The following is a 16,655-nucleotide window of genomic DNA, read 5'->3' as shown; positions in this document are numbered from 1 at the left end:
ATTTCTTTTGTAAGTTTTTTATTTTGTATTTGTTTTTATGGGCAATAAAGATGTTAAAAAAAATATTACATCAATAAACCTGTATCAGCTACCGACTATAGAAGGCATTGACAAGATAGAGGTTCGGCAAGACAGAGATTTCTTACATCAATAAACCTGTATCTGCAACCGTCTATAGAAGGCATTGACAAGATAGAGGTTCGGCAAGACAGAGGTTTATTACATCAATAAACCTGTATCAGCTACCGTCTATAGAAGGCATTGACAAGATGGAGGTTCGGCAAGACAGAGATTTCTTACATCAATAAACCTGTATCTGCTACCGTCTATAGAAGGCATTGACAAGATAGAGGTTCGGCAAGACAGAGGTTTATTACATCAATAAACCTTTATCTGCTACCGTCTATAGAAGGCATTGACAAGATAGAGGTTCGGCAAGACAGAGGTTTATTACATCAATAAACCTGTATCAGCTACCGTCTATAGAAGGCATTGACAAGAAAGAGGTTCGACAACGTTTTTCTCCTATCTTTCTCCACTGCCATTATAACGTGGACGTTATATGTATAATATTATATGTAGTAATGTAAATTATCACTATAGGGATGACCCTGACAGAAACAATAATCACTTAATTCTCTATTTCAAGTAGGCAAAGCTATTAATTGATAGAAACAACCGATAGCATAGAATCACTAATCACTGAACGAAATATCTATCCATTTCTAAGTAACTAAGTAACAACTGATTACACCGACCTATAGCATAACTCCTGCACTCGCCGTCAGGACTCCGGGTGACCCTGACATAGTAGGTGGGCTGCAGATGCCGCAACTCCAGCAGAGCAACTGCCACATAGTGCACAAACAACAGGGTCTCAGTAAGGCTCGAGGCAAACCCAACCAGCGCACGGTACTCCACGCCTGGCTCACCTGTTACTGCTGCTCTCACACCTACAGCAAACAAATCAAACATTAAATATAAATCTTTATTTCATTTACGAACATGTTTTAATGAAAACATTACAACTAAAACATCACAATGAATAAATAATAAATTTATTTCCTTTAAAAAAATACAACAAGCAATTAAAACATAAAAAGTACAAAATATCTAGAATATAATACAATGAGTCTATAAAGAATATGTAATTTAATTCTATTGGAAACTAGCCGTCAGGCTCGCTTCGCTTGCCATATCTGTCTAGCCAGGGGGCTCCGCCCCCTTGACCCCCGACTGGATCGCTAAAAATGAGATCAGCGGGCTCGCTCCCTTGCCTGCATGTAGACCTCAGTGGAACCTGTGTACCGAATTTGAACGTTTCATGTCAATTTGATCTCGAAAATTTGAGAAAACGTAGAAAAACGCTGGTAAAAACACCTGTTGCTATAACGGCGTATCTTTGGCGGACAAAATTCTTCCACCTCAGCTAAACCTGTGTACTGAATTTTTTCTAATATATTTCCATCAATTATTGAAAAAGGTAAGAAAACGCAGAAAAGCTGAGAAAAACGCTGGAAAAACGCAGATTTTGGGCGTATCTTTGGCATTATTTCAAATTCCTTCTAACACAACATTATTACACGCTAGCTTAGCTTCTGTACTAAATTTGAACAATTTCTGTTCATTTGCTCTCGATGAAGCTGAGAAAACGCTAAAAAAACGCTAGAAAACCGCAGATTTTGGGCGTATCTTTGATGTTATTGCAAATTCCTTCTAACACAACATTATTAAACCCTAGCTGAGCCTCTGTACTAAATTTGAACATTTTCTGTTCATTTGTTTTCGATAAAGCTGAGAAAACGCTGAAAAAATGCAGATTTTGGGCGTATTTTTGGAAATTTTTCCAAATCCGTTCTTAGTGCGCCTCTAAAGGGCCAACTGAACATACCTACCAAATTTGAACGTTTTTGGTCCGGTAGATTTTTAGTTCTGCGAGTGAGTGAGTGAGTGTCATTTCGCTTTTATATGTATAGATGTGAATATTATGAAACTTATATATGACTTTAAGAATGTATATGAATATAGAGATAAGAATGAATATATGATATAAGATGAATATATGATATTCATGAATATATAATATTGATGAATATATAATATATGACATTCTTATATGATATATAAGAATGAATATAGATATAAGAATGAATATGAATATATATGATTTTAAGATTATGACCAATCTGTGATATATGTATTTGACGTTGCTTATGACTTGTTTGTTTCTTGGCAATAAAATGTTATTTATTTATATATTATAACACGGTTTCCAATGCTGGTGGCATCAACATAAAACGCGGTTCATGATGCTGGCAGCAGGTTTCAGTTTGTCAAGTTTTTACAAAATCAAGTATTCAGTTTGGCAAGTTTTCAATTAATCTATTTTTTAGTACCTTAAGTTTCAAGTATGCCAATTTCTCAATTCGTCAAGTTTTAATTTTATAGTTAAAAGTTTCAATTTTAAAGTTATCAGTAAGTTAATTTTTCAGTTTGTCTTGTTTCCAGTAAAGCAAGATTTCAGTTCAAGTTTTTAGAACGTCAAGTTTTTTAGATCATCAAGTTTTCAGTAGAAACGTATTTACGATAGGAAATACTAGGATAATATGTAAGTTGTGTTAAGGAGGCAAGTTTTGGGGTTTACCTGTTTGCCTCCACATATTTTTTGAATGAAAATAAATAAACTCGCACTGCCGTGTGTATACAAATCGAGTAGAGCTACCAAATTCGTGCGACAAAAAATCCTTTTGTTAGAAATAAATTAGAACACACTTAAAACAGGGTATAGCTCAACTCACACTTACAGGGTCGAGAAGAGATTCGTCTCTAGTCGAGAGCATGTGTTTCCAAATGGTGACACTCAGACCAGTAGATTCTAGCCTCCGCGACGTCACCATTTGAAAACACATGCTCTCGACTAGAGACGAATCTCTTCTCGACCTGAGTCGCGTAAGTGTGAGTTGAGCCTTACCCTATTTTAAGTGTGTTCTGATTTATTTCTAACAAAAGGATTTTTTGTCGCACGAATTTGGTAGCTCTACTCGATTTGTATACACACGGCAGTGTGAGTTAATTATCCTAGTATCTACTATCGTAAAAACGTATCTACTGAAACGTACTGAGTCGATTCTCTTCTCGACCCGAGTCGCGTAAGTGAGAGTTACTTACTTCTTGATACTTGTAAGTAAGTAACTTACACTTACGCGACTCGGGTCGAGAAGAGAATCGACTCAGTACGTTTCAGTAGAATAGTATATTTCGCACCAAGGGCCGAAAATGAGACTTTTCCGGCTCGAACTAGAAAAGATTGAGAGCCGGAAAAATATTTTTGCCCATGGTGCGAACGCTATTTTTCGCCACACAGAAAAATAAACAATATATATATGAGAATAATTGTTCATTAAGCACTTCCGAAAGCAAAAGTGGAAGGTCATAGCTCTAGCAAATCTGAGTTAATCTGAATATCAGGAAATTGTCCAATTATTTTTATTTTTTATTCTGATTTGTCTAAATAACCTAAAAGATTATGTTAAATTATGTGGGAGGTTGAGTTTATACTTTTTTATTCTTTCAAATGACAATAATATGATATTATTATAAATGTTTTAATTATTGAATAATAAACACAAATAATGAAAAGTTTTTTGATCAGCTGTTTTAGCACACTTGAAATTTGGCCAATTTGAATGTCAACGTCAACAATGCTTGTTGTCATCGACCTAGGAAGTTTAGGTTAGAAGTTCTATCCTACTCTGAAAATCGAATTTGAATAGTTTATAATATATCTTATCTGTATTTCAATCATCCAAATAAAATGATAGTATATTATTGCAGAATACTTTATTCAATTCTAGAAGCATAAACTGGTTCCGTTTCATAAACTATTTGTAAAAATGTTCAGCACCATGGATATTGCCCAAGTAGTTCCAAAATTATCCACCAGGTTTTGTGATAAATGAAGTACTACTGTATGAGGTTTGAGGTTAGATTCTATTATACTCTGAAAATTGAATTTTAATAGTTTATAATATCTTATTTGTATTTCATTCATCCAAATAAAATGATAGTATCTTATCTTATTTCAAAATACTTTATTCAATTCTAGAAGCATAAACTGATTCCGTTTCATTAACTATTTTGTAAACACGTTCACATCAAATCAGAATCAGCTGACTTCAAGGTTATTTTACAGCCCTAGGGCCGTAAAACTTTTACCGGCCTGGTCAGAAAACAATCACTTTCGGCCCCCATATGACGCACGTAAACCAGCTCATTACATCCAAGTGGGGCGAAAACGTATTTACGATAGTAGATATTAGGATAAAAAACTAGTTGAGCCCAACAGGTCTGGAAAAAATCACTCTGTATAACTAGCGCACGAAGAGAAGTCCCCTGGTTTCCATTGATGACAATGGTTTTCATATAAAAGTTGAGAGTCTTCTCGAGAAAATTTAACTATAGTATAAATGTCTGACCTTCAGTGATCTGCACCAGATAGAACAGCCAGTAGGCAATGGTGGTGACGACGACCAGCAGCAAGACAGCCGCACGCAACAGGAACAGGCGAGGCATTGTGGCCGAGGGCGACCGCCAGAACAGAGCCCACGCGCCCACTAGTAGCAGTGCCAACTTGATGACTAGAGACACCAGCACACCGCGGCATTCGGCACCGCAAGCCAATAGGCGGCCACCGCTCAGACTCGACATTTCCGGTAGCACACCTGCAACACACGACGAAGTGACATTAGTCATGTTGATTTTCATATGTGGAAATGTGTGGAGTATGGTACCTTCAACTACTAGGTACTAAATATAGAGCGCTACTGTCAAAAAATTATTTTTATTAAAATCAAGAGTTTTTTTGACAATATTATTTAGTTTTTTATTTCGTGCATTAATTATGGTGTATTTTTGTAAAACAGTGTAGCTTTGCTAGATTACATTCCATCATCCTATAATGAGAATTAATACAATTAGTATTATCAGCAAGTTTCATATTTAAGTATTATTCGGTTAAAAAGTTCTCTTAAGTATTGTTTTATTATTCTTATTTGCTATCTTTTTTTAGTTTTGTGCGCTGTACTGTTGTTGTAAATTGGTTGCGAAATAAAGAATCTTATCTATCTTATCTTATATCTTTTTGTTTTTACTGATTGTCCAATTTGTGCTGCCTGCAGATGATATCGGGTTGAAGATGCAATAAACAGTGTCCCAGGAACGGTGTAACAGACCTTAGATTCTACATGATATTCGCAACAAAAATGTTCTGTAAAATTTCTTATATCGACCTTAGTATTCAAGCATATCGATTTTTCGATATTTTTTATGAATATCATTAACTAGAAATCTATTAGTTGAAATCTAATCCTAATGATATGGTTGAAAAGAGGGAGAAATTTTCATTGAGAGTAATATAATTTATTCCGTTGTTTGAAGTTTTTAAACTTTTTATGAGCGTTCAAACTGTTTGTTTGAAATTTGGTTTTAAAATCGACGAATGTACTTTTTTAATTTTGAGAAGGATACGGAATGAGAAGGAGAATTAAAATAATAAGTCAACAAAATCTAAGGTGGGCCGTCCACTGGAATCGATTTCGTCCGAACTAGCATCGGCCGAAAACTACCGAACTCGTCCGAAAGATCCCCCAACAAAGAAAGCTATAGATGCTCGTCCAGTTCATATGTCCGTCTCCGGCCGATCAAGTTTTCGATCCAAATTGAATGGGATTTTTTCCGGCTCTATCCGTCCGAAGTCGAGCTGAGACAACATCATCCTAACCTCAAAATTGTTTCACAGTCTTGTCTGTTTTTGTTTTTTGAACTTGTTCTGTTTTATAATTTTTCTTATTATCTTTGTAAGTAAACACACACAGAAGAATGACTTTCCCTACTAACTAGCTTGCCACTTCACTTTCTGGCAAACAGCCAACTACTGAACTAGTTTGATGCAAACGGTTCCAATGGACGACCGTGTTCGGCCGAATTAATGGCCGGCAGATTCGGCCGATCCAACGGCCGAACGGATCGGTTGAATGCGGTTCCAGTGGACGGTTACCCTAAGGCTGGGCGCATGCCAGTTAGTCAAGACAAGACAAGACATGATCAGACACGTTTAGTCACAATACTTCACATAGTTGCTTATGAAGCAGCACACACTGATTAGTCATTGCAATTAGACATGTTTTCATAAGCAACTATGTGAAGTATTGTGACTAAACGTGTCTGATCATGTCTTGTCTAGTCTTGACTAACTGGCGTGCGCCTAGCCTAATAAACTCAGGTGAAATAAAATAGATGTTGTCAGTTCCACATAATTTATTTGATTGAATGAAAAAGACTAAGAAATTGCCAAAAAACCACTGATTTAAATTTTCTAAATCAGTTTATCTCTTTCAATTTTCTAAACCACTTTCTAAATCAGTGGTTTTTTGACAATTTCTTAGTCTTTTTCATTCAATATGAATTATTACCACAATATCAACTTCTCAACTACACAAAAAGTAATTTATTTGAGCTAAGCCTGAACCAAATTATGTGGAACTGGCATTTATTTTATTTTACCTCAATATGGAGGAATTCCACAATATCTCTCTACAGAATAGAATAGAACTTTATTAACATAATTCAGATACGGTAATACAAAAAGAGAAAATGGAAACTCATTCACAAAAACACCTCGTTTGAAAAATGAATTCAAAATAACATCTTATGTTCTCTTTCGACAAAGTAAAAAAGTTCTTTTTAGGCTTGGTCGAAGCCGTCAGCCGGAATATCTCTCTATATAGTGTGTAAGTCCCGGTTGCTCAGAAGCCGGTTAAATTTTAATCATGATAATTTTCAAGAGAACAATTCAGAGAAGGCTTTTTCGAGAGGAAGGCTTCTCTAATTGTCTCATGTGAACTTGATCAAGATTAAAATTTAACCGGCTTTGTGCAACCGGCACTAAATCTTATAAACTCTTGAGCAGAACATAATAGACTCACCAATCTTGGGCAGAACAACCATAGCGACCGGACTGAGAAATGCTGCTATGGAAATGACAACCAACATGACTGTGATACTGTATCATCACACGTGATACGGTATCAACACAATATTTGACCGAACGAAGTGAGGTCTAAGATTCAAGTCGACAGTTTGGCATTCTCTTGATGTTTAAATGTTTATATATTTATATGTTGCGCATTTACGGCGAAACGCGGTAATAGATTTTTATGAAATTTGACAAGTATGTTCCTTTTTAAATTGCGCGTCAACGTATTTACAAGGTTTTTGGAAATTTTGCATTTCAAGGATAATATAAAAGGAAAAAGGAGCCTCCTTCATACGCCAATATTAGAGTAAAAATCAGACTATAGAATTATTCATCATAAATCAGCTGACAAGTGATTACACAGATGTGTGGAAAGCCAGTCTATTACTGTATTTGTATAAGGTCTATAGTTTCAATCAGGTACTTGTGGATGAGAATACTGCGTGAGGTCTACTGTTCACAGAACTACTAGTTATAACGCTGATAATATAAATATAGTGGACTATTCCATCATGGAAACGCCACATTTTTTCAGCCAAATGAGTGTCAGTGTTCCTCATATAATAAAATCAATACATCCCATACAAACAACGCTGAAAGGCTTAAATTGAATGACATTATGGAAAGGCCTCCTTTCTTTATTCATTACTCAGTTATTATGAGACAAGAGATTAGGATATGCGTGCCCATCAGTATCAATATTCTCACATTCGAAAAACTAATTTAATAGGTGAATAAAAATAAACAAATGAACTGAATAATGCTGGAGAAATTATAATATTTTTGATTCTAGAAAATTAATTTTCATCAGATAGAAAGATCACGAAACTGGATGAATTATATCATATGAAATACAAATTCAAACGTGAACTGAGTTCGTTAACATTTGAAACAATTGACATCTGGTACTTGTGGATGAGAATACTGCGTGAGGTCTACTGTTCACAGAACTACTAGTACAGTATCATCCCAATTTGATACACAACACCATAGTTTGATACAAGACTTCCAAACTTTGAATGAATGAACCATGGGATATCTTCTTATGCTCCCTCTTAATAAACTCACCAATCTTGGGCAGGACGACCATAGCGACCGGACTGAGGAAGGCTGCCATGGAAATGACGGCCGACATAACAGTGCCCACATAGCGCTGGCACACAAAGGCCAGACCCCCCTCATCGGGGTAGGCGCCCCCCCAGCCGCCACCCCCGGCCGCGGACCCCACGTCCTCCACGGAGCCGCCGCTCTGTTCAGACGTGTTCCCCGTCACTGCTGTCGTGTTCTCGCCCCAGTTTTCGTCCTGAAAACAAAAGAAAATTTGGTTAAAATTGGGGAATCATGAAAATGAAAAAAACAGCTATAAATTTTGTGTTAAGATTCATTTTAATCTGTCATCATTCCTCATGGATAGCATCAATGTTCTACATTCAACCAATATCCCGTGTTATCGGATGGGCACGTTAAACTGTCGGTCCCGGCTGAAGTATGACAGTCGTAAGGCCCATTGACGGCTTAAATTATATATTATTCAGGCGGTGGGACCTTCCCGCAAGGGACTCCCCACCAACAAAATCCATACGAATCTACTTTTACTATTCAACCAATAATGACAGTTGTGTACTTGCCCCATTTCTCGTTGCATGCGGGGAAAATTGGGGAAAAAATCTGGCCAAAACTAATGAAATTCGAAAGAGCAGTAGGCCTAATCAATTTTGTGCAGTGAGATTCAACTGTTAGCACTCCTTATTTATTGTTTTTGAAGGGGCGGATTCAAGGATCCAAAGGTTCAAAGAACCCCACACGTCAACCGAAGCTTATTGTGTTCCCAAGTAGTATGTTAGTTAGGCAAACCAATACCTGTGTCCTTTACAAGAGCCAGGATTTATTCCCTATACCAACATACAATTCATCACCTGGTTGCTTGTCGCAATCCAGTGTGATATGCTTGACAGTCTCTTCAGACTGATTAGTTCTCGTGACCTACGTGAGTTCCACTCCTGGCCTTCTTTGAAGGTTCTTTTGCTGAGGAAGGGGTGGCCAAGTTGCCTCTAGCCACCCTTGACTCAGCCTCTTGACCCGCATTTGTGCCTAGATTTTCACCCATCTCTAGTCTCTTGGGTTTTTCTTTTTGCCCCTCCGAAACTTCGCAGGGTCAAAAGCCTCACCTCTCCCAAGAATTGCCTGAATGGCCGCCCTTCTTTGAGCAGTGGTGAGTTTTGGCCTCTCGACCCACAAACTCGTGACCTACGTGAGTTCCACTCCTGGCTTTTTTGTAGGTCCTACCGCTGTAGGAGTTGTCGCCAAATTGCCTCTAGGGCACCAGGTGACCCTCGACTCAGCCTCTTGACCCGCATTTGTGCCTAGATTTTCACCCATCTCTGGTCTCTTGGGTTTTTCTTTTTGCCCCACCGAAACTGCCCTGATTGGGCAGATCCCGTGGGTTTGAATGCAGGGATACTGTGGGTGAATTCTGGTTTTAAACACATTCTTGAGTACGATGTTCGACTCAAAGCTCCCTCAACCCACAGGGGGCGTCAGCCACTACCTCCGTAAACAAAGCCGTAGTGCATTCGTGTGACGTCAGCACAGGTAGGGCTCCTACACCAATAAAAACACTAGCTGATATAGATCAGCTGAAATTAAAGAATTTTTATTGGTGTAGGAGCCCTACCTGTCCTGACGTCACACGAATGCACTACGGCTTTGTTTACGGAGGTAGTGCGTCAGCACTCCTTAGGGTGGCCACTAACCACAGGACAAGTGTGAAGAACATGTGTGTACACATATGTTCGTCATGCATGTTATGTCATGTCGTTCGAAAGCAACGTGTTGCATCCGAAAAGATACACAAGGAGCTTTTTGGAGCTACGTACTTTCATCACAACACAGCCTATCAGCTGACAGTCGTTCAACATGCTCTTTCCATTGTTGATGAAACGTTGCAACTCTCTCATTCATGAAGAATCTCTGTGTGTAGGGAGCTTCCACCATCTCGGGATATACGGTCTCTGAAGCCTGATGTTTTTTGCAAAAACGTGAATATTACCCCGCGAACCATACCTTGCCTATATGCCATCCCAAAGTCACCGATGTAAAGCTACGGAACGCGTACTGTACTATAGTGAGGTCCACGTTATAATGGCAGTGGAGAAAGATAGGGGAAAAACCTTGTCGGTACTCTTGTCTTGTCAATGCCTTCTATAGACGGTAGCTGATACAGGTTTATTGATGTAATATTAACGGTTCATTCTCGTTTAAAATAATCAATTATATTTTATCAAGCAAGGAATTATATTTTTCAATAATTTAATAATGAATTCCTATAATTAAGATGGAATATTTTGTTAATTATCAATTCTACATTGTTAAATTACGATCTGGCAGCAGAGCGAAGCAATAAAGAGATAGCGCTATCTGCTTTATTGAATGATAGACAAGGATAGCAATAAATACAGTCACTATATACTTTGGTGCATGCAATTTATATTGTAGTTCTGATTTTTTAATAGGTCTATATTATTTGGGTACATAAGAGAAGTCCGGAACCAATTTCTTCATGCAAAATTTCCTTGTGCTAGATACAGAGTGGCCCAAAAACCTCGTATTTTCGGCTCATTTTCCAGTTTTCAGCTATTTCTGCCAAATCTCGTAATCTGACAGAAAAATTTCCTCTCGCCTTTTTTTTAGATTATGAAATTCTAAATAAAATTAGATCATTCGGAACTATCTCCAATGAGTACTGAGCTATGATTTTTCATAAATGAGTGAAATTTGAAGAAAAAATAATTTTATTCAGAATTTCATAATCTAAAAAAAGGCGAGAGGAAATTGTTCTGTCCGATTACGAGATTTGGCAGAAATAGCTGAAAACTGGAAAATGAGCCGAAAATACGAGGTTTTTGGGCTACCCTGTATCTAGCACAAGGAAATTTTGCATGATGAAATTGGTTCCGGACTTCTCTTATGTACCCAAATAATATAGTAGAAAATTAGAACTAGCACTGCAAGCACACTCCCTTTTTTACTGGACTAATACCATTGCTAATCAAACACTGCCATTATAACGTGGACCTCACTATGGTATTTAATACTAACTATTATTCAACAAATTTGATTGTATTGTCATCAAAAATAGTTAAAAAACGAATAGAAAGAGTTTTTCTCACCTGAGGTAATATCTGCACCTCGATAACCTCTTGGCCGTCATCTGGGCTCATAGTGACAGCCGTCTGAAACGGGGCCATGTCCCCTCCTTTCCGGTGAAGGTGTTCCCCTCTTTCAAACAGTGAACTGCAAATCAAAACCACAAATTGAAATAATTTGTCCAAATCATAATCACTAGAATGAGTTTAATGTGACAAGTCAATTACATTGCATTTCATGAGATGAATCGATAAATACCTCTATATTTTACACAATAAAAACATTGAAGGTGTTGTGGACCCTCTTTCAAACAGTGAACAGCAAATTAAATACATAAATTGAAATAATTTGTCCACATCATAATCACTAAAATCAGCCTGTCACAAAGTCAATTACATTGCATTTGATGAGATAGATCGATAAATACCTCTATTTTTACACTTTGAAACATTGCATTACTTGGAGAAACGGAGGTGCAGAGATCTCGTAAGCTTGAGGAGATCCTTATACCACTTCCACAGCAGGTCACTGCATGAAATATACTAAACTAAACTAAAAAACTAAACTTCAGGAGATCATTGAAGACCCATTTACACAAAAAGAATTACGTCTGAATGAAGGGGTTTTTTCTGAAAAGACGTCTAACCTCAAGATAAAACATACATAAATGACAAGCACGGCTGTAAGGCTAGGCACACACCAGTTAGCCAAGACAAGACAAGACATGATCAGTCACAATACTTCACATAGTTGTTTATGAAGACATGTCTAATTGCAATGACTAATCAGTGTGAGTTGCGTCACAAGCAGCTATGTGAAGTATTGTGACTAAACGTGTCTGATCATGTCTTGTCTTGACTAACTGGTGTGCACCTAGTCTCAAACCTCTAGCATACATCTAAGGGAGTGATCACATTAAATGCCTATATGTGCAAGTGCTCGTCGAATCATGCATGAGCCGGAAAACAAATTCTGGAAACAGCCATTGAAACGTTGTCTCTAGCATGTAGCTGCTCACACTAAACGCAACCAGCAAGTGCAAGCGTTCGGTGTGAGTATTATATACGTATTCAATGTGATCACACCCTAAGGGCCGTTTGCACAGTAAAAGCTTCAACTGAATTCAATCAGCTGTTGTCTAATTGCGATGACTAATCAATGTGAGTTGCGTCATAAGCAGCTATGTGAAGTATTGTAATCAGCTGTTGTCTTAAACTCAAAATGAATCACATTATAACAGATGATACTTGATATAGATTTAATCCAGTTTAAGATAAAATTTAGTTTAAACTAGCACTGTGCAAACGACACTAAGTCTATCATTCTAAGCATTATCTTTATCTAAACTACTTCTAAACCACATCTAAAAACCCGGCCATACAGGGAGCAATCTGCAATTCCATAGCTAGGTCTATCTTATATTTATAGACCTATCCCAATAAATTCTGATCGCAGATCGCTCTGTGTGCCCGGCCCCTAAACCTCTAGCATACATTCAAGATATTTTGTAGAAACTACTATAAATCAACAGCAATGTTGGTTTTATTTGAACACTAACCTTGTTCTTCTCTTTTCTATAGAGAATGTGAATGACATTTCGGTATCAGAAAAGTCTATATAATATCAACCATTAAATTTTTAATGAAGATACTTGTGATCTGTGACACTGCCATTGTGATCAAGTAAAGTGTGATCTGTTTAATCAGTCTATATTAATTTTAAATATAAATGAAGATACTTAATTAATGAAGATACTTGTGATCTGTAACACTGCCATTGTGATCAAGTAAAGTGTGATCTGTTTAATCAGTTTATATTCATTTTAAAAGTGTATTGACTGACGCAATCTACCCAGGTCCTTATCTCGCAACACCCAACTTATTCCAGTACAATGCATCCTTCATACAACATTGAAACTAAGTTTAATCAAACTTAAAACTCAGTTTAAAGATTCAACTCACCTGTTATTACGATGAGAATGATTGCGATGACTCGACCGATGGTTGTGAGATCTTGAGCGTTTCGACTTGGAACTTTGTTCGCTGAGAGCCGATTTTATAGACTCGGTCTCCATGCCGAAATCGGTCTGATTATCCAGCAAACCTCGCATGGATTGCTGTTCGGTGGACGATAAAACGTTATTTGTTGCATAAGTGCCACTACCCAAACTCCTAGGAGGGCGATTCGAATTAGTTACCGTAATCCTAATTTTGACTGATCAAATTTAACTGGTCCCTTGACATAAACTGTGTGAACAAAGCAGGTTACAATAATTGACAACAACTAGCCTAGTTAGATTGTTTGAAGCAGTTACACACGATTTATAGAGAATTATTGTCAAATCAAACACAAAACTAATCTACCCTTAGTTTACAACTATTGATAAACAATTAAATATTTATATGTTTCACAGAAACGACACCAAATATCAAGAAAGTAAAACAACTGAACTATACGACATCAAACTAGATGATCTACAAACCGTATTTCACTGCACCTAATCTTGTAAATATGAGCATAGCAGAACTATTATTGTGTAGATTATTGAAAGCAGACTGGCATGTTTATAAATACAAGACTTTTTATTTATTTCTAAACTAAAACTAGTTGCCCTAATCTAAACGCTGTGAAACGAAGCCATAGCAGAGCTTGCAGCAACAATCACATTCTAAACCAGTGCTGACAACTTGACGAAAGTTTGGAAAAAGAAATCAATAAGGCCTCGTAAAACAGCATTGTTTTTACTCTTTAATCAAAGGATTTAAACCAATATACATTTTTTAACTGCTCTTTTGTATGATTTTAAATATAATTTGTTACTAATACAACATTTAACACGACTACCCAATTTTAGCAACAATATCGCAGGCTAGCCATCACAAACTTCTACTGTCGTGGCATCGATCTTCAAGCGGGATTTTCAAAACGTTTTTGTTCACTTCATTATTGGTCCTATCAATGGCTGAAATAAAAATCATTTAAAAGCTTCAAATAAAAAATAGCACAATCTAACATTAAACGCTTGGCTTCTACTTCCTTTAACCATGAATTCCCGTGCCTGAGAGCCGTTTTTGTGTGTTATTACTATATTTTTTCCTTCTTCAGTTCATTTATTGGGAAAGCAGTTGGATTCGTGGTCTCACTGATAAGCTATGTTTTTTATAAGTTTGAAATGCGGGTTTATATCAAGATTCATGCGCTTCTTAGTTCAAGGATCACTTTTGAAGATTTGACTGCGCGAAATATAATTTATCAGTTATGGATCACCTACCGGTGGTTCGGAACCCACCTAAAACTATATAGTTCCACAATCGTCATCCTTCTCATTTAATAGCTTCACAGGAAAAATTCTCATGCACAATAAGCTATAAAATTATGAATTCATGTAGACATCACTCTTAGCAATAAAATAAAGAATTTCATACCTGAATTTAAAGCTATTTTGATTAATTTTATACCTATAATTTAATTTTATACCTATATTGATTGCAAATAGCATATTATTGATTCATTAATTAAATAATTGGCAGAGTAGATTTATTTATTGATTTTCAATCATCTCCAATCTTTCTACTAGGCAAATGGATGAATATTGTGAAACTGATTAAAACAGAATAAGCACTGTAATACTAGTAGGCTAAACATTAAATAGGAAGTATTGTAAGCTTCCTACCTAAAAAATCTTACAATGACTATAAAAACAATATTTTTCGAAGAGTGTGACGAGAATGTTCACAATCACATGCAATATGATCGAAAAACAAGATGCTGTGAAAAATAAGTGAAATAGTAAGATACATTGGTAAAAATATGCATTTTTCATCAATAGTCAGCCTTGTACCGTACCGTACTTTTGTAGTTGAAAAAGAAAATTATTCTGTTCTTAAAAAATACCAAACTTTTATATCAGCGTTATTCAATCCAAATAACACTAGTAGTTCTGTGAACAGTAGACCTCACGCAGTATTCTCATCCACAAGTACCTGATTGAAACTATAGACCTTATGGAAATACAGCAATAGACTGGCTTCTCCACACATCTGTGTAATCACTTGTCACCTGATTTATGATGAATAATATTATTCTATAGTCTGATTTTCACTCTAATATTAGCATATGAAGGAGGCTCCTTTATCCTTTTATATTATCCTTGGAATGCAAAATTTCCAAAAACCTTGTATATACGTCGACGTGCAATTAAAAAAGGAATAACATACCTGGCAAATTTTATGAAAATCTATTACCGCGTTTCGCCTTAAATGCGCAACATAATAAACATTAATTTGAACATTAAGAGAAATGCCAAACCGTCGACTTGAATCTTAGACCTCACTACGCTCGGTCAATCAAATTCTCAACAATATTGTGCAAAAATTGTCACTAATTATAGGTGACATTACAATGAACCTTTTTTGAACAAAGAAAGTCTGAAAAAAGTCAAAAAATTCTGTTCTTAAAAATAGGCTACCACAGTTTTATATCAGCGTTATCCAATCCAAATAACATCAATAAATTCTCAACAATATTGAGCAAAAATTGAATCAAAACTTGTCATCTATTTAAAACATTACCTACAATGAACCTTTTTTGAGAAAAGAAAGTCTGAAAAAATGTAAAAAAAATATGTTTTAAAAAATATAAAAGTTTTATATCAGCGTTATCCAATCCAAATAACATCGATAAATTCTCAACAATATTGTGTTGAAATTGAATCAAAACTTGTCACTTATATTTAAACATGACAATGAACCTTTTTTGAACAAAGAAAGTCTGAAAAAAGGCGGAAAATTATGTTCTTAAAAAATACCATCGTTTTATAATATCAGCGTTATTCAATCCAAATAACATCAATAAATTCTCAACAATATTGTGTTGAAAATGAATCAAAACTTGTCACTTATATTTAAACATGACAATGAACCTTTTTTGAACAAAGAAAGTCTGAAAAAAGGTGGAAAATTATGTTCTTAAAAAATACCAAAGTTCTATAATATCAGCGTTATTCAATCCAAATAACATCAATTAATTCTCAACAATATTGTGATGAAATTGAATCAAAACTTGTCACCTATTTTATTTAAACATGACAATGAACCTTTTTTGAACAAAGAAAGTCTGAAAAATTCTGTTCTTGAAAAGTACCAAAGTTTTATAATATCAGCGTTATCCAATCCAAATAACATCAATAAATTCTCAACAATATTGTGTTGAAAATGAATCAAAACTTGTCACTTATATTTAAACATGACAATGAACCTTTTTTGAACAAAGAAAGTCTGAAAAAAGGTGGAAAATTATGTTCTTAAAAAATACCAAAGTTCTATAATATCAGCGTTATTCAATCCAAATAACATCAATTAATTCTCAACAATATTGTGATGAAATTGAATCAAAACTTGTCACCTATTTTATTTAAACATGACAATGAACCTTTTTTGAACAAAGAAAGTCTGAAAAAAGGCGGAAAATTATGTTC

The 16,655-nt window shown here is 35.9% G+C and overlaps 1 protein-coding gene across 2 annotated transcripts in view; it reads right to left on the bottom strand.

The window, feature by feature from the left end:
* Nucleotides 1-13,836, bottom strand: part of LOC111051618 (vang-like protein 2) — a 43,142-nt gene extending 29,306 nt beyond the window's left edge. For both annotated transcript variants that reach the window (XM_039433470.1, XM_039433471.1), the window contains exons 1-5: nucleotides 13,141-13,836; nucleotides 11,203-11,326; nucleotides 8,102-8,336; nucleotides 4,476-4,721; nucleotides 759-953 (exon numbers count right to left, since the gene is read on the bottom strand). In XM_039433470.1, coding sequence (XP_039289404.1) covers nucleotides 759-953; nucleotides 4,476-4,721; nucleotides 8,102-8,336; nucleotides 11,203-11,326; nucleotides 13,141-13,289 — 949 coding nt within the window. In that variant the 5' untranslated portion in view covers nucleotides 13,290-13,836. The remainder of the gene's footprint in view (nucleotides 1-758; nucleotides 954-4,475; nucleotides 4,722-8,101; nucleotides 8,337-11,202; nucleotides 11,327-13,140) is intronic.
* Between the last annotated feature and the right edge of the window lie 2,819 nt (nucleotides 13,837-16,655).

The sequence above is a fragment of the Nilaparvata lugens genome, chromosome 7 (genome assembly GCF_014356525.2).
Source record: "Nilaparvata lugens isolate BPH chromosome 7, ASM1435652v1, whole genome shotgun sequence".
Classification (NCBI taxonomy): domain Eukaryota; kingdom Metazoa; phylum Arthropoda; class Insecta; order Hemiptera; family Delphacidae; genus Nilaparvata; species Nilaparvata lugens.
The sequence above is the reverse complement of the archived record's forward strand: the minus strand, read 5'-3'. Positions and strand labels throughout refer to the sequence as shown.